The 26,202-nt window shown below is 38.5% G+C and overlaps 1 protein-coding gene across 2 annotated transcripts in view; it reads right to left on the bottom strand.

The window, feature by feature from the left end:
* Positions 1-1,488: 1,488 nt before the first annotated feature.
* Positions 1,489-26,202, bottom strand: part of EXT2 (exostosin glycosyltransferase 2) — a 75,525-nt gene continuing 50,811 nt past the window's right edge. For both annotated transcript variants that reach the window (XM_054068106.1, XM_054068105.1), the window contains exons 10-14: positions 18,930-19,096; positions 11,957-12,100; positions 11,299-11,427; positions 10,013-10,095; positions 1,489-4,266 (exon numbers count right to left, since the gene is read on the bottom strand). In XM_054068106.1, the coding sequence (XP_053924081.1) occupies positions 4,128-4,266; positions 10,013-10,095; positions 11,299-11,427; positions 11,957-12,100; positions 18,930-19,096 (662 nt within the window). In that variant the 3' untranslated portion in view covers positions 1,489-4,127. The remainder of the gene's footprint in view (positions 4,267-10,012; positions 10,096-11,298; positions 11,428-11,956; positions 12,101-18,929; positions 19,097-26,202) is intronic.

Below are 26,202 nucleotides of genomic sequence, written 5' to 3'. Positions count from 1 at the left end.
AGGGTCAACACATTGTAGGGATAGTTGATGATACTAAAAATGTATCCTTAAGACTCACCCTCACCGCAGTGCATCACCCCCCTGCACACACACTGTCCTTTCACAGCATGGTCTCTAGGGACCTTGCTGCAGCACTTCTGGAAACAGACCTGCCACCACAACAAATCCCACCATCTCAAGTTTGCAGATGACACCAAATTGGGCAGGAGTGTTGATCTGCTTGAAGGAAGGAAGGTACTACACAGGGATATGGACAGGCTGGACAGGCTGGACAGGGCTCAACAAGGCCAAGTGTTGGGTCCTGAACTTCAGTCACAACCCCATGCAACACTACAGGCTTGCGGAAGAGTGGCTGGAAAGCTGCCTGGTAGGAACGTACCTGGGGGTGCTGGTCAACGGCTGGCTGAGCCAGCAGTGTGCCCAGGTAGCCTGGAATGCCAACACCATCCTGGCTAGGATCAGAAATAGTGTGACCAGCAGGACTAGGGAAGTGATCGTGCCCCTGTACTCAGCACTGATGAGGCTGCACCTCAAGTACTGCATCCAGTTTTGGGCCTCTTTGTACAAGAAGGACGTCGAGGTACTGGAGCGTGTCCAGAAGAGGGCAATGAAGTCAGTGAAGGGTCTGGAGAACAAGTGTTGTGAGGACCAGCGGAGGAAACTGGGGCTGTTCAGCCTGGAGAAAAGGAGGCTGAGGGGAGACCTTATCACCCTCCAAAAGTACCTGAAAAGAGGTTGTAATGAGGCGGGTGTTGGTCTCTTCTCCCAAGTGACAACTGATAGGATGAGAGGAAGCGGCCTCAAGTTGCATGAGGGGAGGTTTAGATAGGATATTGGGAAAATGTCTTTGAGTGATGAGTGGTCAAACGTTGGGACAGGCTGCCCAGGGAAGTAGTGGTCACCATCCTGGGAGGCGTTCAAAAAATGTGTAGATGTGGCATTTCGTGACATGTTTTCACAGGCATAGTGCTGTTGGGCTGACGGTTGGACTTGATCAAGAGGTCTTTTCCAACCTTAATGATTTTATGACTCTATTATTCATGACTCAGCCAAAGCCCTTTTCTCAAAAGCACAATTCCTCAACATTTGCTGTCTCTCTTCACAAAAAAAGAAAGGATCTGTTCCCTATTTTTCCAAGACAAATGCTACTGTCATATCTTGGCAGAAAACTAGAGTAACAACTACTCTCTCTAAAAAGGTGACTGGGATGAATTCATGCAGAGTAAACTTCTACTTCAAAGACAACCATCCAATTCCAGTTACAGGGGAAGACAAAATATTGACAGGTCTGTCTAAATTACACTGTGGATATTCAAGTTTAACACAGATTTATGTAGCAAAACAGCCTGTCACTGCAATTCTCCCTTCTAAATACATCCATGTCTCCTTGTGCAGCTCCAGAAGCAAAAGACAACCAAAACTTCTTAGATTTACTTTTTAATAAACCAATATTAACCTTTTTTTAATAACATATATACAATAAAAAGTTAACAATAATCTTAATTTAAAGATTGATAGCAAACCCTTTCCAAATCAGCCATACAGGTACATCTCACCTTTAAAGATTTTTGCATCAAGAACATCACAATTATAAACATAGAGGGGAAATAGGCCAGTTTATGAATTTTTTCATGCTCAATTGCCCAATTTTCTCCATAGCACAAACCAGACACAAATTACCCTCTGAATGAGATGGCTTTATAAAAGCAACTGTAAAATGCCAAAGGACAGAACACGATTGATAGAGGTCAGTAGGTGTTTTGTGGGAGGGGAGTCTACTCAGATGCTTTGGGATGTCGGCACAAGGACCTGTTGCCTTTTACTGACCTGAGACTATAGATCAGTTTAGGAGGGCTGGTTACGCTGATCTCACCTAAAAATATCCCACCATTTCAAATCCCCCATATTTTTTAAGACTGTGCAAAATATGTACATTTTACTGGCTTACTGAGAAAGAACCAAGAAATCACATCAGCTTTACGACTCTGTCTAAGAAAAATGTTCTAACTCAGTTAAATTGCTAAGGCCTGCCAAGCTGATATCAGCTCCAAAAGAACAGCCAAAACTGAAGTGACTACTGCATTGTCACAGCTACCTTTTTAAAGTGAACTTCTCAAAGGAAATATGCTGGTACCTCCTGATGCTCAAGAACCAGGATATAAATCAACAGGAAGATTCAGAAAGAAAGTCCATGTGAATGAACTTGAGAGGCCATAAATGAGAAACAGCAGGCAACAAACCTTCCTTTACCTTGTGATACCCACCGTGTAGATAGTAGATGTTGCCACTGCAACTGCTATCCTCCCAGCTCAACACCCCCTCCCACAGCAAGCTAGGAATGAAACAAAGACTGCAGAAAAAAAACATTTACAAGTAATTAAACATTCCCAGAAAATCAGATGATATAGTTTACAGGCATGTCCCAGGGGAGTTATGAAGTGAAGCATCCCCTCAGAGCTATTGTTCCAATACGATTTTCATTCACAGCACATCCACTGCAATGGGCAATAAGATAAGTCTTAGTGGGGGTGAGACAAATAGGAGCAGATGTTTCCTGTTTCTAGTCTGACTTTCATTTAGTTTCTGTCATTACTGCCTATCCAGCTTAGGAGAGGGGGTGAACCGTGATGCCTAACACTTGTCCTATTGTTTGGGGTTTGGCAAAATCCATGGAATAAGGTTGCTTGCAATGTAACAGAGAAACAGCCCATAGAATAGGATGTCTCAGAAACTGGCAGCAATGGAGATTTCAAAAGACAGTCAAATCACCCACAGTCATGTCAGTCAGTTACCAAACCTGGTAACAAACACATTGTCACTGGAGCTGGAACAGAGATTCCTTTTTCAGCCTAACTTGGGATCACCTTTAATATCGAAGAGTAAGAGCAAACAGTCCAGACAATTTTATTTCTAATTTTGCCATCTTTATTTTTTTTAATTCAGGTTAATCTCAGTATTGGGAAACAATTCCAATACTTGTGAGAAATGTAAAGCCTCTCCAAAAGTCTTCCTAAGTTGTATGTTTCAGTGCCAGTCTGTGGCCATGTGTTCCTTTGTTAAATTACAAGCAAAGACCAAACAGTTTTTCCAACAATGGTTTAAAGACGTTTCTAAGCGTGCTTTAATAGTGTCTTGCATATACACATATCCCTGGACACTGAAGTTGTAACTGGGAATTTCTGTTAATTGAAGTGTTTATAAACCAGTACTACAACGTGCTGCTTGCTGAGAGGTTTCAGATGTTAAAACCTTCGTTCATAGCTGTTATTCCAATGTATGGCTACAACATAAAACGGTAACCTGACTGCTCTGATTTGATAATGAAAAGCAAAACCAAAGTAAGACTGAAAGGTACATTTTTTTTGTATAACACAACTAAAGAATCACAGTCTTTTGCACAGACACAGCAGAAAACCTGAGATTTATGCAAGAAGTAGTGCAGCAATTGGTGTTCCATCCTGCACATCTCTGCTTTGAAGACCATCCTCCCAGATGCTGTCTCAGTTGACATAAAAATAACTTAAGCAAAACAAAATGCTTTGCCCTTTAAATCATGTGAAAACACACAGATTTTTGTTGCTGTTGATGTAAAAACAAAATCTTTGTCTCGATATGCAGAAAAAGTGTTTCTTACACAGTTAGTTAAGCTAGCAATTAAGCTCAAAAGACAGAGGCCCACAAACCACACAGGCAATAAGCTCCTCCCAAAAGAGAGCAGCTATACACTGCAGACAGTTGCTTTGAATGGATGGTTGCTTACAAACCAGAGAACTGCAGCACACTTGATAGAAGCAGTCAGTCATGCCAGTCAGACCATAGAAAACAAGATTGTTTCATTCTTCCAGGTGTCTAGCTTCCTTCTGGAGAAAAGTATGTGTCTGGCATTTCTGAAAGGACTCATGAACACATTCAATCCTCTTCTGAGCAAAAGAGAAGCAGTTATTCAGCTTTCCATTACATCTCTGTGTAATGTAAAGGGAAGACAACATACCAGAACAAACCATTAATTCCAGTCACCTTCAAAGAGGGTAATGCACTCTAGTGATTGTTGTCTTCAGGGCCTTATATTCCTCATAGCACCTTTTTGGCCATTGTTTTCATCACCCAGACTTGTCTCACAGCTGCCTTTACAAGCTGCCAATATTGGGAAAGCTCTTCAGTTTCTCAGGAAAGTCATCTTTGTACAGCACAGGGTCAGCACGGTGTTCCACCACTTTCAGAGGCATGGTCCCAAAGACAGAGGCAAACTTATTGATGCATTCAGATCTGGTGAAAGGGAAAGCAGTGAAATTAAGAACCCAAACAACCGCTCTGGCTGCCAGCGCCCACACCAACATAACTAGTAGAAACCTTGCCTCTTGCACTTGGAAGTATTTCAGCCATGCTGGCTACTAGCAAATAAAAAGAGCCTCACTGCAGAGAGAACTGAAAAGAAGCTGGTGTTCTTTGATTTATCAATTTAATCACAGAGACGAGCAAGGGGATGCTGGCAGCAGCACATGTGCACATGGAGGTCAGAGCTTCCCTTCTCCCCCCTCTAGAATTCCAGTCATTCTTAAAGCAACGTACATGCTGTAAACTAGAACAGATTACCTGCCAACATTTCTCTTTAAGGTCCACTGTTGGGTCAGTTTGGCTCATAACGAAGGTTTTGCAAAAAAACAAGCCTTTGTGAAGGCTTCTTTTTTAAAAAAAAATTCTTTTTTTTTTTTTCCCCAGGCTTCTTCAGAAGGTCTATCTTTTCCCACAAAAAGCCTCAGTATAAGGCAGTGCTGGTTACACTGTAAGTTAAAAGCTAAATAATAAAAAGCTGAATAAAACTATAAAATAAAACCAACTACTTTACTTTCCTTGTGTAAATAAAGATATATGGAGTGGTAAGGCATCATATTAGCACAAAAAAGGTCAGACCGCTGATGATTCTTCAATTTTAATAATCTCAGGTGTCAGTAATGCTGTGGAAGGGAACAGCCAAGTGATTCAAAAAACAACCAAACAGATGTTTAACTCTTTCACTGAAAGACACACGACCTGTGGAAGCAAGGCAGGGAAAACTTATCTCACCCCACCTCAGCCAGTGCTCAGCTAACATCAACTGTGTACTTTATAAAACAGCTTTTAAGAACTTAAGGCACCAAGACCCGTGATAACAGTCTCCAACACATAACATAAAAGAGAAAGCTACAAGAAAATGGGTCATGTTTCTTCTACCATTCAAAAAGGAAAACAAAAAAGAAATTAGTACTTTGACTCAGCTACAGATGCTGATGTGCTGCAGGCGGTCTCAGAGCAGGTCTCTCGCTCGCCAACCACTGCACTCTGTCCCGACCCTTTTGAAGGGTTACGGGGTCACTATGGCTCCAGGATAATTTTCCTCAACAGACCCGGTCAATCATACCAACCGAGTGTGACAGTTTTGTGATGGGGATTGCTCAACACTGCCCCAAATGCTCTTTTGAAGTAGATGGGACAGCAAGACTGGTTTTCAAACTTAATTCTTCAGCTGCTGAGCCATCCCATGGCTCCCTCTTTAACTGGTGTAAATGACTGGAAAACACAAAGCCTAGGTTGTTAAAGTGCTACATCTCAATAGCTGTTTCAAGCTATAATGGTCACATTTCAGGCCTGAGAAAAGTGTCAGAAAACTACTTCATATAGGGTGATACTTGAATAAAATACATATACAGGTAAAAGTAGATATTTCACTTTCTGCTAGCTTCTCATTCCCTTACGCTTCTTCCTACCTCCAGAATAAAATCTTTGGACTAGGAAACAAATGAAAATGAACTCAGAGTGTAGGAGGAGATCCAAGTAGTTGTTCGATGTTTGAGATAACAAGGTGAACTATCAGGAGGATAAGCTTTGGGCCCTGGGCACAGAAAGCGTACAGTAAGACAAAGACAAGGAACTGAGAGTTTTCTCCAGGAACATTAAGCAGTTTCTGTTGCCTCTATGAGATGCCCAACACGAGATACTTTAAAGACATCTGGTTTTTAGATAAGGTCAAACTTCCAAATCATCTGTTACTTCTGAGAAATGTGGCTAACTATAACCCAAGTTGTGTGCATTGGAGAAGTCTTGTAGCAGGAACAGCAAAAGCTTCACAAGCAAGGAGGGAGATGCACTGAGAGATGTGCATGTGAGAAGTTTGCACAGTTGCTGGCCGTCACTGGTTTCTGGAATACAAGAATAGTTCTAGTCTATTGGTTCAAATCCTGCCTCTGCCAGTAATGACTGAAAGACATTGTAATACAACAGCTGCTTGGTAGCTGGTGCGAAATGAATTAGTTGTCTCAGCCTGCTGCCTGTTAGCAGGTGTACACATCAGATCAGCCATTGTCATAACCAGAACTAAGCAGCACTCTTAGAGCAAAAGACAAAACTAAATGGATAGCGGAGACTGACCTGACCTCTTCTCTCCAGAGGTTATAGTCCCAAATCAAAGACAAGGCCTTGTGAGAAAATATCAAGATGGAATCCTTCTACAGTCCAACTTATTCTGGTGGCAAGACCACTCAAGCATACCAGCACAATATCATCAACCACCAAAAAATCAATTCATTGTTAAAGAAATGAAAAAAAGAATAATAAATATGTTCTAATAATTCTGGCTTATTTGGAAATGTTAGTCTTCAAGAAATAAATTCAAAGATGAAATAGGCTTTTTGAGATGAAAAAATGTCACACACAAGCCACAAAATGTGACTGAAAGCAAGCCGCCTCTTTCCAAAAATTTCATCTCCTGCACTGAACTAAATCACCTGGATTCCAAAACCATTGCCACTTTTGGACAATAAAAAACCAGAAAGGATATCTAGAACATTAAACATTCAAAGCCACGTAAACAACAGAACATGTCATCTTAACACGGAGGGAAGGTGTTCTGCTTGACTGTGTTGACAGTTTTGCAGACAAGGAATTAAGATTGTGAGAAATGAGAAATTGAGAGCCCTGTTGCCCCTGGCAGACAGGGTGAATTACATATCTGTTAAGGTCTCTCTAAATCAGTTTCCTCTCTCTTATAACCAAAATATTTTTGGCAGGGTCACTTTGGCCAGCTGTTACTTGGTTGGTCTGCCTTTTAAGGGAATGGCTTCCTATCTTGACTCTTAACAAATATTTACATGTCCTAAATAAGGCACTGCTGTTAATGTGTTGCTGCAGAAGCAGCTCAGCCCTTTGTTGTATTTACTGCACAGGCAGTTGCCCTCCAGGCTGCATTTTACAGAGTCTCCATTTCTGAGAGCCAGATGCGAAGATGCTAAAGGCAGAAAACTTGTTGCTACTTAACAGTACCTGTAAATACAAAGATTATGAGATCCTGCTACAGCTTCTTCTTTGACCTGATGTAAAAGCTAACCTAGGGCAAGAAGGGGATTCTTGGCTCACAGGTTTCTTTAGTTAATGCATTTTAATGATGGAGCTTGATAACCCTGTGGACTGAAGTCTTTTATTTATCTCAGAGAAATTACACAGCAGGAAGAACTGCAGTGTTGTCTTTCCCATATTTGCTGTAAATATCTGTCAGTATTGGCCAAAAAAAAATGTCTCTTAATGAGATACAGAGTTCAACTGTACTATCTATCCCTTGGCTCCGCTGAGAGTGCCAATAGGCCTAACAGAACTGGTTAGTTACATGTCTCTCCTGGACAGAACTCCACAACTGACTCCTCAAAACTTTTACACTTACAAAATCATCAGTCGGTTGCTGGACATCTCTCTGCTATTTCTGAACCAGAAATCTAACACTAAATGTGTGACTGTGATAACCCTGATGAATTGTTTGTTTCACAAACAGGAGGTTGACTCCTGGACATCTGGGCAAGTAACTAGTTCAGACTACCTGCTTGCTATTTCTGAATGCTAAAAACCAAGGAGTTAGGCACTTTGGGAAGCTGCAAGTGAAGCTGATAGTGGCTTTTCACCCAATAGCCCAAGGTATTGTTCTCAGTACTGAATACTGAAACTGAAGTTACCTATACAAACTCATTCTTTTATACTATGAAAAGGATTCCCTGATGTACACACTTTTCCCATTCAGCTTCCCTGCTCACACTGAAAATAGCTAGTCCGTGTATACATATACATACATACATACGTATGTATATGAGCCTTACTTACTGTTAAGACAGGAAAACTTGCACTAAAAGTTGATATAATTTCCTATCTTAATGAAAATAAATTAAAATTAATAGGTAGCTTGCAAGATTCAAAAAGGGAAACCCTTTCAGATTTTCACATAATTCCCTTATACTGAAGATAGGGCATGAAGGTATTATTCAATACAGCAAGCAGTTTCAGTGTATTAATTATCTCCAAAATGAAGCCTTAAGTCACCCAAACTGTATATCCCTCTGGCTCTTCTCCTGAACTCAGACTCTATTTCCCAGCATGTACTTCATTGGCTGGGCAAAGAAAAGTACGTGGATTTGCAGTCAATCTAACATTTCCCACAACCCAGTTATCTCCACTGTTGGAAGCTACAGAGAAGCGAAGCAACAGTTTAAACATGTTCTCAATAAACTGTCAATGATACTTTACTTTGAAGATATAAGAATTGCCACAGATGTGGAAATGTGACCTTTACCCCATATTATAATGTACTTTGGAGCAAAAAGCACTTTTTCATCTTCTGTTTTTATGGTGTTTACCATAATGAGAACATAGTTCATGACCAAAATTCCTATGTACTGTTGTTTAACATCTGAGATGCATACTCCTTGTTTTTGTATTATTATTGTGTGCCTTATTATACATCCAGTCTAAATGCTTTGCCTCTAACCTTAGCGGTTGTGCTCCTCAATGCCTGGCATGTCACTTAGCTAATAATCAATCAGCCAAATTATATATGTGTTTGTGTGTTTTGTGCAACATGTGTTACGCATCAGACTGACGCATGCACGCACTCTTCTTGTAAGCAAGCTCCTGACTTACTAACCAGTTTTGCATTAGTTCACTGCATATACTACAATATATAAATATCATTTATATGATAAAGGCCAGTACGTGGATACAACACTTTAAATTTGCTAAATAATGTATAGAAAGACAGAAAAGTGTTCACTGTTAAGATGATAACCATGGTAGCTGGTAAGATAACTATGTTATGTGTCTCACCGCAAATGTGAAATGGCTGATTTTAAACGCAGGTCAGATTTGACTATGGCTAACCCTGCTAACCAACCCCATCAATTCTATGGCTGCAAATAATTTTTCCCAAAGTTTGCAGAAGAGATGCAACAACCCAAAAAGCCTAAGGTGAAATGTCTTTGTCAATTCCACTTAATAATGTACATATTGACAGATAGCCCTTTTCAAGCACAGGTGTTGAACAGCTTTGTAAAAGTGAAGAAACTTGGTCAAGGCTGGGAAGCCATTTTACTGTAAAGCAGGGAATGCAACTCTTATACTTACCAACTTTCAAGTATTTCACTCTAAACATTCACTGCCTTTCCAAATACATACTTAACTTCAAAACTCAATTCTCACAAAAATATAATAATGCTGCCATTGTTAAAAAACGTGACATGCAATTGTGCAGGCAAATGTCCTTCATTAGTGGAAGCAATGTGCTTCACGAGCTTTGGAGGAAAGACAATGTGCAAACATCAACTCAAATAACATTATAAAGAATTTACATCCTTGCAATTGTCTGGTAAAAAAAAAACAACCCAAACTTACACTCATGGCAGTTGATACCCCATGGTAAAACAGAAATATGGTGTTACTGAAAGTACTGCTAACAACCTGAATTTCATTTGTGTCCTTTATGCTTTACAGCAAAGCTGTTAAAAATTATGCCCTTCTCAAGTCCTTTCTTGTAGTAGTCCACTTTTCCGTGTCACACTGTAGGAATGACTTAGGCTGATCAAATCCATGCGACATTCTTTCAAAACCAGTAATTTACAGAAATATAATCAGTGGGCATCTTCTATCTAATTTAATGAGACACAGGATAAGATTCTAGGGATCAGAACAAGGCAATCACGAGGAATAAAGGGTGGTCACTCACCTTTCCACCATGTGTGTCTGGTCCAGTGATAACCCATCAATTGCTGTGCATTCTGGACATTTGAACTTCTTTCGTGGGGTCACCTACGGAAAGGCACGCCAGATATCATCAAATATCAACAGAAGGGACATTAATCTCCTCTCACAGAGAGCAGTGCAATATCTCTGAACACACAGTGTAAGCCGAGCTGTCTCAAAAAGGTGGGGGGGGGGTAAAAAGAAAAAAAAAAAAAGCCATTCCATTCCTCCATTCAGCTCCATCTGGCCCCACTGACTGCAAAATTCACAGGGGCCCAATAAAAATGGCTTGGAGGGGTTTTTCCTTCTGTAACTGAAAAGAAGTGGCGATGACAAGCTCCTTAATTCCTGTTTAATGACTGTTTTCTCACTGCCAAGGTCCCTGTATAAACACCATTTGTTCTTGCAGCCATAACAGCGATGAAATATAGCTTCCCATACTTCACCGTAACGTTAATCCAACAGACGCTCTTTTGCTCACTCCAGTTAATAGCTGACTGGCAAACGCTGCAAGACTCTGCGAATCGCACAGAGGTGCCAAATTACTCTGCTGTGCCCTCATGCAGCTCAAAAACATTTTCAGCAAAACCACACACTTTATCTTCTGAAGACTGTTCTAGGAAATGCAGCAACCAGTCCCAGTAAATGATGATGGACAGATGGCAAAAAGGACCCTGCTAATTGAAGGAATGCCTGGTGGCCTCTAAAACTCATTCCAAGTTGACATGCTTTGAAATGAACGTACAGAGTGAATGTCCAGACCTGAAAACGTGTTGAAACATGTCAGGAAATTAATTCAGGGATAAAAACTTCATTTAAAGCTGATCTTGCAACTAACATTCTTGCAATTAACATTCCTATAAATCAGCTGTTGCCAGGCCATGACTGAGTGAGCTGTGGACAGTTGGCACTCTCCTTTCTCTAGTGATCTCCAATAGTTATAATATATGTAAGTGGTGTGTGTATATATATATATATACACACATATATAGCTACCATTTAAAATACATTTTTCATACCTCATCTTGATGTCTAGAATAACCACCAGAAACAACTGGTAAAAACCAATTCTCTGCTCCCACTTAGCATAAGTTTTACTAAAAGGGCTTTTCTACCATGGAAGGAGAACAAGACACCATACCAGGGTAAATGAGAGAAAAGGGAAGATGAAGTAATATACTAAGCCTACTAAAGAAATTTATATGAGTATGTACGTCATGCATACGAAGTTTTTAAGCTTCGTAAAGCTAAACTGCAGAAAATTCTCACCTTAATGACAGATTTGCCCGTGACATTTGCCACTAGAAAATTCATAGCAATATCTTCACAGTTCATATGAGCATCCACCCAGTTCTTGATGTCTCCAGGCATTTTGTAGGTGTAAAGATAGTTGAAATACTGCAGGACAGAGGAAGAGAGAGAAGATAATTTTAGATACAGATGCAGTAACTGTAAGGCTCTAAATATTTCAGTCACTGAACAGCAGGTAGCTAAGGATGGATTATGGGTGAACTGTGATACTGCTTTCAGCTGAGGATTTTTTTAGCACACAGAAAACCATTTTCGAGTGCTTAAATGCACGATTATGTCTTTCCTAAGCGGCACACAAATTTCTATACAATCAGTTTTCATTGCTTAGCTATGTTTACTGTAAAATTCACTATGCCTCATAGTTAAACGTCATGCAAACTGGCAAGAGTTCTTCTGCAAGTTCATTAAGGTAACAGTTTTATTTTACAGGCAGACAAATCTGTTGTTTCCACAGCAACTGAAAGATAAAGAGGCTTAGGGCAAGTTGGCAATTGGTTCTTGATCCTTGTTGAAAGCATAATCATGGTACCACAAAACACTCACAGAACAATGACAAACGCATGCAGCTCTCTAAGAAAGGTTCATGTTGTACATTACTATACAAGTTGTATATTACCTTGTGATAAAATGCTGCCCCAGTGAGTACCATTGAGACTTCATTGGTCCATTCTGATTCATATTTCCATTTGTTCATCTCATGGTCCCAGAGATGCAGGCGGCCTGGATACCCAACCAACCTGTCAGGGAACTCACGCCAAACCTGAAGAGAAAAATACATGACACACTGCAAACCAGACCTGTAAAGCAAGCAAACACAAATGTGTGTATGCACACGTCTGCTTCGGGAAGACAGAGTTAAGTGGTGCCAAGACCACGCCAGTTCTGAGTCCCAATTCTTGAAACTAGGAACTGCCTGCAAGCAGTATGAAAAAGCTCAAGCTTGCTTTGAAAGGACCTTACAACTCAGTGAAGCCACACCACAGAGCGGAAGGCCACTAACGCAATACTAACCACCTTGTGGTAGGGAAATACAACCTACTATTCAAAAAAGATTTTAAGACTAACTAAACTCAAGCATGATTAAAATGGAACTTTTGATGTTAACTTCAGTAGACATGGCTGCAACCTAACTACTTTCACAGCTGGCTTTGAATCTTCCTTTAGTAGGAACAGGCTTATATTTTAATATTTCTCATATTCTTTACTGGCTGTTTGGATGGATCTACTGCTACATGGAAGGCCTCTCTGCCCTTGACTTGTTCCAGACAGCTGGATACAATCAAGATACCATCACTGTCACTCCATACATTATTTTGTAGCTGACCACAGGATCAAACACAGTAGATAAGTACAAGGAGAAGGGCATCATTAACACAACCCCAGTTCTCTACACTGCTGGCCACATTAAAAAATGGACAATTTTTGCATTAGGAATAAAAGGAGACAGGATTATAATTGTTTAGAAGGGTCTGAATGTTATTTGCTTGCTAAATACGCAGTATGTCATTTTGCTGATCAATAATGAAGTACTATGTAAATAAACAAACACATACTCCAATTGCATTGTGTTTGCAAGATCAACAACAACCAAATATCTCATAAATCCACAACAGCCTCTTTAGTAACAAACCTCTTTTCTCTGTACAAAAGGCAAAGGAACCTTACAGTTCAACTTGCAATAAAGAACATGTTATCTGGAATCCCACCATCTTGCAAATCACCCCTCACCAGCAGTTCACTCTGGGAAGTTCATATGTGGCAGCATGTTTCAGCTGGGAGGCCTGGACTATAAGGACTCTATGCAAGTTATTTCATCAAAGTAAATATGATAAACCAATCAGCTTTAAGTTACTGCTTCTGTATCTACATTGCTGTGATTTGCATTACTATGTACCTTTTCATCTACACATCTCAACACATTTTACTGCTGTCAGTTAATATAGCTTCAGAATCCCACGATGAAAGCAGTTATTATTTCAAATGTACAGATGAGGAAACCTGCCAAAAATCATACGGGAAACAAGAATGGGAACCAGATCTTCCGACTCCCTGACTTGTACTTTATCCAGAAATCAATCTTTCTAGACAGTTCCAGGGCACAGCATTTAGGTAGTATTTAGTTAGGACAACAGACTAACATAGAAGACTCTTGAAAGCACAGATGATCTGGAACTCAAGGAAGCAAATTCATAGAACTTTGTTACAAGTTGGTACCATTAGGTAATCAAAAAAATACAGATTTTTGGCAGGCAAGCCAGTAAGGGCTTGAAATACCTATCTTGACATGACGTTAAAAACATTAATAAAGAACCAAAAACCAAAAGTAGAGCCACTCCCTTCTCCAAAACTTTATTCCTCTCTCTCTAGGACTAAAAAAAAAAAAAAAAAAAAAATTATTTAATTAAAGGCACCATTACATAAGCCACTGAAGCCCAACAAAAGAGTAGACAAAACAGTACAGATCTGCACTGTACTGGGCTAAGAATTCTTGTAGACGGAATGGCATACATATATTAAAGGCAGCTGAAAGAAAGATTAAACTCAGCTACGGCTTTCCAAGCGCCTTCACAACACAGAACTGTACGTTCATATCCCTTCTAGTTTTTGCCAAACAACATAAAAGTCAAAAACATGTTACTCATACAGATTTCTTTGTATCACTGTAAAGCTCAATCCTACCCCAATTCTGGTCTCTGAAAATTGTCTGTTTGATGCATCTAAAAAATAACTTGGCTGTTTTAAATGATAGCATTACTTTTAAAAGGGATCTAAGTCAGCAGAAAAGCTTGGCTTTTTTCTTAACGTTCATCACTAGCTCATTCAACAGTAATTCCTGGAAAGGCTCCAAATAGCTGCATCTAGCTCATTTTCCAAATCCATACGTAGGGTTTGCGCCAAAATAAATATATACAGCTACTGCTTATAAGGAAGCTTTCAGAATAGAAATAGTGGTCACGATTCTTATACTACTTTCTATTTTCTTGTTTGATGACTGCCTATAATTTATTAGCCTGTTATGAATACATTCCATTTTAGCCAGTGATCTTATTAGCTTTCTCAGACTAAAGAAGGATAGCCTGATTTAATAGTGGTAAGGGATACATCCAAGGCAAAACATACTGCCAAGTGAAGAGGACGTATGCTTCTTTGGGGACACCACCATTCCAATGACACTGCCAGACAACCCTGAGGACAAATATTTTGGACGAAGTATCTCCCAGATGAAAATTCAAATAGAAATTCTTACTTGGTAGTTTTACTAAAAATCTTGCAAAAGACAGCAAGAGAAAATGGTAGTAATTTTGTTTCCAAGTCGAGTTCCCCAAGTGACACAAACAGTCTAGTTAAAACACCCTCCAGTCTCACCTCCCCACAGCAACCTCTGCCTCCTAGCCTGAACTCTCTGAATTGTTTTGCTGTGCCATCAGATTAGCTGCCACAGCTCAATCTCCATGTAGCCAGCGGATAGAGAAGCACTTCCTTTTCCAGAATACACTCCAACATTTATGCATTAAATTTATTGGACTATATTAAGTCACATGGAACTTCAAGAACTGGCTAATTACAACTAGAAAATTTTAACATTTAATAAAGAAAAATAATTAGCATTTTGAAAGCTACCACAGCAATGTTGCAAGAAGGAACACTGACTACTCTCTATGAATGAAAGAAAACCCAATAAATCAGTATTACTTCTCTCTTCCCAGAGGCCTATCCAGTCTTAATTCTCCCCTAGTCCTCAAAGGAATAGCTTACGCTATTATAAAAAAAAAAAAAAGCAAAATGTAAACATGAAGCTCATTAAAAAATAAGTAGTGCTTCACATGCACACAATTTGGTAACTAAATTAAATTTGAAGAAGAGCTTTGAATGTAGCCAGCAGTTACCCATGGAGAAGACTTTTGGTAAGCAGTTACATTATTCCTCCTACAAAGAACACTGAAAAATACAGTTTTAACAATCAAAATGAGTATGGAAGAATTCTTCTAAAGAAGGCATTCAAACGTCATGATTATTTTAGCCTAGAAAAATATGCAATTCATCACAGAGCTGATATTTTAAAAAGAATGCCAGAGACATGAAGTGCTGAAAAACAGCTATAAGACAGAAGATCATCTACCAGCAGAAGACAAAAAGTTTTCAACAAAACCCCCACAAACTTAGTAATGCACCGAAGAATATTTCCTATGAACAAAAACATTAATTCAGAGCAATAATCTCAATTTAGATTATGCCTATTATTGCTGTGTCTTTACAAGGTATATTTATTAAAGTGCTGCATACATATGTCACAAGAAATCTTCATGAACTTCATACTTGGAAACAGTTATCCTTACTTTTCAGGGTGACAGAAATCCTAAGCCATCTGCCCCGAGGCCAACTGAAACACAGAGGTGGGAACACCACAACATATGCTTTCAAACACTTCAAGAGCAGCCAATGGTTCTGCTTTATTTTAAGATTATTATAATCTAAATACTCCTTTTTTTTTGGTCTCTCTGACATTCCCTCCGTGAACAACAGAGATTGTTAAGTGAGCAAGAAGTTGTTTAGCCCTAACAGTTTTTTTTCCAGTGTCCCAAGTCACGCCTGTGATTTCATCATGTAACTTGACAGAAATACTTTTTTCAAAGCCAGAATGTCATGAGTATTCTTCCGCTACCTTAATACAGCAGCACACAGGGACTATTTTTCTGCTTGCTCCAACAGATTTACTCAATGTCATAAATCACTGTACCATAAGAGTCCACTTTTAACAAGTAAAAAATGTCTGACACTTTGAGTGTTACTATAATTTTTTATGGCTGAAAGTGTACAGAGATCAAAGTTCTCTGGTTTTTTTCAGACTTGCTCTATACATTCAGACAAGTCTGTGACAGAGAGGGTTTTGCCACATGTTTAAATGTAAAGTCTCAAGGATGTCAGGAGCAGAAAAGAAAATTACTGAATGTCACGTTTCCAGCCCTTCTTATGACCAAAGCAGAAGCAGACATACTTCTAAAAGAAAACTTTCTAGTAACATTATATGCTGCTACTGTTCCCTCTGGATTCCCTTGCAAATGAGATGAGAGCTTGAGATACACTTTTCTGGTAACACACATAAACAGATAAATAAATTACCACAGGCTGAGGACAATTTAAACATCTGGGAGCCAGTTCAGGCCTGTCAAGCAAGTCACAGACACTCAGGGACAGGAAAGATCAATCTTCAGCTGCTGATTTCTATGCCAGAGGGTAGGAACTACATCACCCACCCTCTACATGAGTAAAATTGTGTATTTATGAAATAATCCACCGTGTTTCTGTATTCAAAGACTAGACTATTTCTATTAATTTATTTTACAGAGGTGAAAAAAGCAATCTCAAAATACAAGGATTCAAACTACCCATGCATTTGCTCAATAAGGCATTTTAGTTTTTCATTGATGTGGCTGTGTAGTAAGCTGAATTCCCAGAATAAAAAAGGAATAGAATTTATAATAAAACACAAAAAACTGCAAAGGCAATAGGTTTTAGTCTGCCAGACTAAACAATTTCTTGTCCAAACAGTTACATCCACACACCAAATGCAAGAACTGTTACTCAGATAGTCCCTACAACCAATGCATATGGTCCACAGAAGGCCAATAAATTAGCCAGCATAGGCCAACAGATAGACCTGGGGATGAAGAGTTCTAAGTCCCAACTGCCACCTAATCACACTGACTACAGAGGAATTAATGTCAACTTATTTTTGCATCCCTTTTTTTTATTTTAATGAGGATAACCCTTTCCTGCCTAAGCGACCAGACTCAACCTATGTGAAGTTACAGATATTCTCCATTGAGAACGTTTAAACTAATGCTTCAGACACACAAGTGCCAGAGTTCTACTTCTCACGACTTCTGGTTGACACAGGTGAAACTCAGCTGCAGTTTGAATCTGTTTCAAAGCCCTCCAAGCCTGCTTTGCCAGTAGCAGAGATTCATTTGAAAATACTTAGACAGTCACTTCAGTTTTTATAAAACTTATTTTTATTTACTTTGAGACAGCTCAATGAAAAAACTGAACTGCAAATGGAGCCAGGATTTACACAGCATGCACATTATGGATTTCCTACTTTTCATCCCATCAGTTCACCCTCAAAACTAGTAGTTACAGCACCAACAGAGACAAAAGTAAATCAGCTTGCAGAACTGTCAACACTCGATTGCTCTGCTGTTACAATGCAGTGCTTAAAACATTCAATGTAGACAACAGAGCACAGAGGAGGCATATGTGGCCAAAATCCCCTTTCCTTCAGTTGTCTTCTCTTCATTCCGTCTTTCACACTTCATATACTAACCAGTTGCTCTTAACCTGGCAAGGGAAGTATTTCCTTTCTGGAGACACATATGACAGATTAAACCTCTGTCTCCACTACTTAACATCTTTGTTATTATATCAGCATACCTACATTACCGCAAGTAATTTTTTGAGTCCAAAAGCTCTTTACTTGCTAGCAGTGTCTTCCATTAAAGAGGAGAAAGAACATATTTTACCACATACGTATTCACGTTAAAGAGATACTTCCACCATCTCTTAAAAAAAATCTTCTTCTGTTAACAACTACGCTTCAGGACTGTTAAAAATGAGACAACTATCACATCTACTTTGCTTTCTGCCCTTTAGAAAAGTGGTTTTAATTAATTCCACTCAATTTAGGCAATAGTTTCTTGTTCTAGCTCTCATGTAAGAAGCCCAGTGTTTTACTCTTGATATTGTAGGTACAGCAATGACTAAATGATTCAAACCTTCCCTAAAATATGAGATTACGTTTTCTAATGGTTCTGATTTATTCACAAATATAGCATGTTTGGCTTAAATGCACATATACACCAGTAATAACAGATTATGGAATGTGTCATATATTCTACTACAAATAGAAGACAAAAATTAAAACTCATTCAAGCCAAAGTTTTGAAAGGAAGACAAGTGTTGCTTTAAGGAAGTACACTTTTTAAGAAACAACTCAAATGTCTACAAGGGCTTTCACCTCTTTGTACTGCCATGAGTAACTGATTTGAACAAACTTTCTTTTTGTTGATACCCCCACTACAACAGCAGCTGTTGTAGCTTTGCCATATTTCAAGCATGTGATACATGCGTCCCCTCCTTCACATTCTTCAGCTTCTCTTTTCATTGCACTCCACCTTACTTCGGCATGTCCTCATGAGGCCTCCTCTGTTCTCAACACTTAATCTCTGAAACTTGTCTTGTCCATCAAGACACATTAACTTGGATAGCACTTCTGATTTGTCTGAAAACTGTTTGAAACTTTTAAGAAGAATACGACTCAGTCTCCAGACTGCTACCATTGCACCAATTACACACCATTTCCTGGAGTCTCTTGGCATTGCTGTTACAGTTACCAAAATTTTTCTGTTAGCTGGTAGTTTTTTCCATAAAGTAATGACTATCTGTAAAAATATTTCAGTTAGCATTGAACTGTTAGGGTAAAGAGAGATACAACAATCTGAATCAGCAGATTGTACAGCGATTCCTCCACTTCATACAATGCAATGTTGAAGTGGGCAGCCTAAGAGAGAGGAAAAAACCAATTCACTTACCTCATAGCCAAACTGGAGTTCATCTGAGGTTAGCATAATGATATCATCATCAATAGCCAACACTGCTTCTGTTTCAATCTCATCATAAGGGAAGAAGCGGTTACTAAGTTTGTTTTCTGCAGTCCTAACAACTTTCAGCGGAACACGAATTTTTGGCCAGAGGGAATCTAGAGAAAAAATTTAAACAAATGTAATTCAGCATTATACTTTACTTCTGAACAAGCCCACACATCTGTCTTAGCTCCTCTTTACTCTTTTTTTCCTTCACATCTTAAACAAAAGCTTTATAGGGCAATTTACACCTGACTTTCGGTAACACAAAATGTAAGCATATGAAAGCAAGAGACAGAAGTTCAGCTACATTTCCCTTTTTTGCTGTCTACAAAGAGCTTCTCAGACAGCTATATGGTGGATAGCTTCCCCAAAATAGCAGTCTGCAATAATCTCATAACAACAACCAGTGACACTAAGTATTGGTTTAGGGGACACAGCACGAAAAGATACTTTATTCAAATGCAACTATTTAAAAGCATTTGAGGCAGCAGTATGCAATCACTGACTGCGAGTCCAGGGTCATGAAGAACTGAAAAAAAATGTTAGTTCTATCTAGCACTGAGCAAAATGAATTTTGTTATATCAATTACAAAACTTAGATACACCTAAAGTGTTAATCGCTATTGACAGTTAAGAAGTAGATTCTGTGTATAAGTAATTTCTTTCATCTTCGAAGTCCTAAGTGACAGTGATAAAATAAACTAAATAAATGTTAATGGATTATACTTGTGTCCTATAATATCCTTACAAGTAGAGCAGAGCACTGGAGTACACAGTCATAAAAATTCACATCAAATGATGTGATTCAAATTTTGGAAAATTCAAATCAAATGATTCTTTAACTGGTAACAAAAAAACCCTGTAGATAGAAAACTGGATCTAATTCACTCTACAATGAGATCAGATTTCCATTTCTTGCTCTATGTTTAAAAAGTAGCAACTTAAGTGTCACATTAACAGTTTCTGCAGGCTTTTGCATACATTCAAACATTTTCAAAATCTTATCCCTACAAAAATATAACTGCAAGCATAAGTATACAGCACCAAGCTAGAAGAAACACAAATAAGACCAACTATTAAACATTAATTCTCAATGCACATATTTGACCATACAAACTTTCTAGCACAAAGCCTAACAGTATTCCAAACCACTCTAAGAGTCTTCAACCGTCAATTTTCCTTGGGGCTGTATTTTAGAAAGAAGGATTGACATGCATGGGCAGACAAAAGAAAGGAGAAGAAATACAGAGTGATGTTTAGTGTCAAAATTTATATTTGGCTTCTTATCCTGAGTTTCTTCCTGAAAGATTGAAAAACTGATTGCCAAATCTACCTCTGTCTGGGTGGTCTTGTAGACCATGGCCTGTACGTATGACCAGGGCCATGAATGCATACACGTTTGACATGTGTGCAGCTTCTTGTCCAGTTTTCCCCACCTCTTTTCCTTCTCGTAGCGGGCAAGAAGTATCACCCTAAATGCTGATGTACACTTCAGTGGCTTACAATATTGACTAGTAGCCAGTCAGAAGGCTTCACCCTTGCTACTGATGGGCTCCAATGGAAGTCACAGTCAGTCTGCAGCTGGGGTGATACAGCAAGTGCCTTGGGGCCACAACAAAAATGGTCAAGTGCCATGGATTCCAACTACAGCGCAATGAACTGATTTTATTCTCAGCATTGTAAGGTCTTTGAAACCATCTGCTCGAACCATAATCTGAAACAACAATTCCAGCAGGACACCCCTGAAATTCCAAAATTTTCATCTTACTAGTCATCCTGACCTCAGGAGGCAATAAAACTGAGTGACTGGAACTGTTTATTGCAAATTAGTGCTCTTGTCAAGACAACTCACTGCTTACTGGTTTACTATGCAACAGGCAAGTATCCCTATTTGTAAGACAGTTACAAGTACCTCACAATGACACATAACACTGGTCCCCTGAAGACTGTAGACTAACATTTGCGAACTACTTAATAAGACTTAATTGCCTATAATTATCCAATTATAATCCCAATATTGGTAAGATAATTTTAAGCAACCTGCTAGATCCCCAAAAGACTCCACTGTCACAAGTGTTTCAATACCAAACAAAATTGCCATAGGTACCTACATGCTGGGAAATTTGTATTGATAAGTATTCACAAAGTCTACATTTTATACATGTTAAGAACTTTTTTATTGAGGCTTTTCTTCCTTTCATGTCTGCTACCTACACACGTGCAGGAAAAAAAACAAGACAAACAATGAAATTGCAACAAAGATCTGAAACAAAAACTGAAACTGAAAAGTCACTAGGATTGAAAAAATCATAATTCAGAAGAGCAAGTAAGCATAGACACTTTAAACTTTAAACGTGCTGCCTAGAGGTTGATCTGATACTGAAGCCTCCTGTACCTACAGAGATAGAAGTGCAAGGAGATGTCATGACATGATAACACCTGTGTAGCCAGTTCAGCAGCCTGGGCAAAAATGAATACAAAGGAGAGCAGGCTTCACCCAGAGATCCAAGCTTTCAAAACTACCCCTGCTGCAGGAACTCCAAAAGAAATATAGTCAACAAAAAAATCAACAAATACTTCAGAAGTCACAGTTTTAGAATCCATCAGGAGGGTTAAAACCATCAATGCTTATTTAAAAAAAAAAACACGAGTATTTGTATTTTTCTTTTTCACACATTGAAGGAATATGGCTTAAAGAGATGTTAGAGACAGCGTCTGCCACTTCTGTAATAGCACACAGTATTTTCAGCTATTGCTCGGAAAATTATGAGAAACCTCAGCAGTAGCAAAACACATAGGGGGGAAATTCTCAGTTCAGTAGACTCTATTAGAACCAAGGTAAAAGCGCATGCTTTATTCTTCCCGTAAGGGAGTACAGCACTATTTAACAGAGCATGACAAAGATAAAAGAAGCCCAAGAAGGGAAGGCAGATGAAGTCTTACAAGAAAGCATGAGAACCTTTAAGCATACAGAAGTAAAGGTGCATGTATGGATTGGGAACTATTCTTTCTGCCACTAAAACCAGCAAGGACTTTCTGTGGTGCCAGAGAAAAGAGAGGTAAAAATATCAAAATAAAGCTCTTCAGAGCATATAAAAGTCTATGTATATACAGAGTCTGACAAGAATGACAGGCACGTCCTACTGCACATCATACACAAATAATTACAAGAGAAGAGTGTTTGAATAACACATATGCTTGCTCTTTGGCAACAAGACTCAGGCCATTCTTGGCACTTTGTGCTTTTCAGGACTCCTGATGCACCGATTGCAGAAGCTACCCACAAAAAACAGCATGTGGTCTTCTAACTACAAAATCAACAGTTTACCAAATTTCAAATGCAGCTTCCACCTCTAATGGCTTACAAGCCCCAGCGACCACAAACATGGCTGTTTTTCTGGCCAGCCCACAATCCCACCGTCAAATTCTGCAAGTCTGCATCTCACAGTGAATTTTTCAAGTATCATTTCAAGGTGATATCCACAAATTGCAGGATCAAAAACACACCATGATTACTTTCCTATTTACAATACTCAAACATATAAGAGTAGCAAACCCTCCCATGCTCTGTGCATTTCTCAGCTACAATTCCCAGTGAATTACAAGAAAGACATAAGGAAGAAAAAGGAGAACAATCACAAGAGGGGGGCAACTTGAACAAAACCTAAAGGAAAAACTTCTCATGCCTAGAAATCCTTTAATTTTCCATACCTCCCTAGGCTTGCTATCAGATGTTTAACAAAAGCTAAGTAACATAAGCTTGTAAAACATATATAAAAATTAATTCTTAGTCTAAAGCCCAGTCCTCTTTCTCAGGTCTAAATGAATTGTTACATCACACATAAAAGAGGGATCATTAAAAACAGAGAGTAATATTTCTATGGAATGTATTATCTCTGATAAGAGAAATCAAACCATCACTTTTTAAATAGCATCATTCTCTGCATCCTCGCTTCTGAGAAGCTAAGAAGTTAATATAATCTGCAGGTGTCCTTTAGCAGCAGATGCATTATTACCTTTCTAGCCAGCAGACAAAAGTGTAGTTGTATAGGAAATCACTTGCTCTAATTATTAATCATTCACTCCTCATTTCAACATTCAACCCAGGGAAAGTGAGAATCAACAGAGCTGCTGTACAGAGTTAATCACTATTCTTGGATGCTCATTCTAAGTAGTATTGAGTTAAAAAATGACAAGTGATACTTGAATACAGATAGTTTGTGGCATTTGGAATAGGAAGTAGCAGGTAAGGATAATGAAGAGCAGCAGGAAATACAGCGTACATTCTTTATGGTAAGGAGGTTTGCCAGTATTAAGAACAACATGACAAATTAAAATTAAATAAAAACCCACTTCGTGGCCAAAATAATCACATTTTGATGACTCATACAAACACGCTTGCCCTGTTTTACTTTAAAAACAGCTAGGAATATCTCAGGACTGCTGATAATCTGGCATGATAGCAATAACTCATATTAAAACTCAGATTTCCCACAACTTCTAAAGAGCACACTTGGAATTGTGAAAAGGAAAAACCTTTCCAGAAGCTGTAGAAGGTAGATCAAGATCAATAAAAAACTAGCAGAAACCACCTCTAAACGTTCTCCTCTGTATGTACCTGCACAGAATCCCATGCACCATGGTCAACTCTCACGCTTGATCTTTTACAAAATCTTCTATTTGATGCTCATTCTAAGCCATTTACTAACTGAACATGGACGATGGAAGCCTAACAAGTAATTTTTCAGTCTCAAAAACTAAGTGGCAGAATTTATCTGGACTCTGAGTTTCTAAAACTGTCAGGAACAACATCAAGCGTGTTACATCTATTTATTATCAGAATTTCTTCAATAATGGCTGACTGGAAATACCTGGACAGACTTTTTAACTGCTTCAACTAAGAACTATCTGTTCAAAAGAGGTGATTTCTACTTACATTACAATGTTTATCCTGGTCTAGAGTGATACACAGAAATCTTCTTACATATAACAAAATCGAATATTGGTTTCTAGGGCATTATTTAGAGCCGAGTTTTGTTTAGTGCAGTTTGTTAAGCTAAATTTCTAGATTTTCTTTGGAAATAACACTACGAAATGTTCATAAGATGATTCATGAAACTCAAAAACCGTCATGACTTAGTTACCTAGTGGATCAAGGAAAATGGCATCAAGTCCATCATCAAGAAGATGAATTCATTCAAAACCTAAAAAGAAGTTAAAACAACCTCCTACCAATGCTGACTAGTAAAGACGCAGTATTTAAAAAAACTGCCATTGAATATTTTTTAATTGTTTGGGTTTTTTTAAAGGTAACACTTTCTTCAGATACAAAAATCCATAGGATACCCGAGTTCCTTATCCCCAGTTTTTTATATCAATGTTGTCAATTAGTAGCATCAAACTGAAATGAAGAGATCGTTATTGCAGTAATATCCTTACAGTTTTATCTTATTCCAAATTTATCAGCAACTTAGCTCTAGGAACCACTACCAATGCCACTTCATGTTGTAGACAAAATGGTTTCTTCAGCTATCTGAAACAAAGGTGATGAAATGTTGGTGAAAACTTCTACCACAAGCTATTTTCCTGAATTTCAGAAGTAGCAATTTAGACAAATACAAACGAAAGGGAAGAAGTTTGGCTGATGGAGCAAATGAAAAAAACATCCTGTCTACACAAATATTCCCAGCAGCAGACACTTGGACCACAATGTTTATTTTAATGGACGCAGAATGAGTGAGAAAAAAAAAATTCCTGAGTATTTCAAGGCTTTTTATTTCTTTTATGAATATTATTCATGCAGTCACGGACCTGCTGACATTACTGCTGGGTTGACAGGCTTCATGCACACCCTGTATGACTGAGAATATATGCAAAACTCAGCCAAAGACACAGAGCAGAGACCACAACCTCTAAAAGTAGAGAGCACTTAAGATCAGCAATAGATGCTATAAAGTTATAAGGTTCCACACTAAAATCATAAAATTATGCGATATTTTCTATTTCACATATAAAATCCAATGTTTTTACCATCATAAGCACTCTTATGATGTGCTTCAAAGTCTTTGTACACATTTCTCTGTTGAAGTTGCATTTTTTTGCCCCAAGAGACTGCTCATATTTTGAGTTCAAAAAAAATTAGAACCTTGGTTTCCAGTCTCAGCCATAGCACAGTGTTCCTACCTTGATGCACAGATTCAGCAACGACTTCAAAATATACTGTAAAGTTTTCACCCCTTTACGCATACCTACCACTACAATATCTCTCAAATAGAAAATATGGGAAGGCAGTATGTCCAACTAAGCAAAACAAAGGCCAAAGCACAGGACCTTCTTAAATCTCTTCCTTGCCCTGAAGCTGATTTATTAAGTGACTGTGAGAAGGTCTGTGTGCCCCAGTTTCTAAAGCTGTAAAATGGGAATAATCAGTTAATCTACTGGGTATATAGCCATGATATATAGGTACGAGGTCCAACACAAAAAAACCAACCCAAGACTGTGCCTATAACTTTTTTATTTAACAATTAAGAAAATCAACTATGATCACCTATTTGTAATAGTTCCCTTCTAAGCTGACACACAGCTGCATACAGTGCTGCCAACGTTCAAAGCAATTCTGCAGATCATTTTCTGAAAGGCTGTTGAGGATCTCCATCGTTCTTGCTTTCACATCTTCAACCAAAAAAATGGGTTCCTTTCAGCAGTGACTTGATCTTTGGGAACTCTTCACTGTATTTTACTTTGATTTCAAAGTAGACACTAACTTTCCAATTAGAAATATCAGCATCTACCCAACAAAAATGCCATGAATAATGCTACTTTAATAAAAGTTTTAAATTACAGGTCTCAAAGCATCTTATCTAAGAAAATATTGTTGTATTTATTTTATAGACATGGAAACTGAAGCACAGTAAGAAATTAGTTGCTCTCATTCAGCAGGCAGAAGTTGTGCCTGGTCAGTGTCCTAGCTACAAGAACTATCTGCTCAAGATAGTTCTATCTGCTCTTCCATTACATAAAGACATTATTACAAGTACATAAGGATTCATTTAAAAAAAACCCTCAACAACACCATTTTTAGAATTTGCATGTACTTCAAAACTTTCCACTCCTAGAGACAGCGTCCTTCCATTTCCAATACATAAGGCCGGGATAACAACATCATTTTCAATCATAATATTTTTCTGATATTGATAGAGGAGATAAAAGAGCATGTCCT

Source organism: Cuculus canorus, chromosome 5 (assembly GCF_017976375.1).
Source record: "Cuculus canorus isolate bCucCan1 chromosome 5, bCucCan1.pri, whole genome shotgun sequence".
NCBI classification, from domain to species: domain Eukaryota; kingdom Metazoa; phylum Chordata; class Aves; order Cuculiformes; family Cuculidae; genus Cuculus; species Cuculus canorus.
Note: the sequence above shows the minus strand (reverse complement) of the source record. Positions and strands in the feature narration are given on the sequence as shown.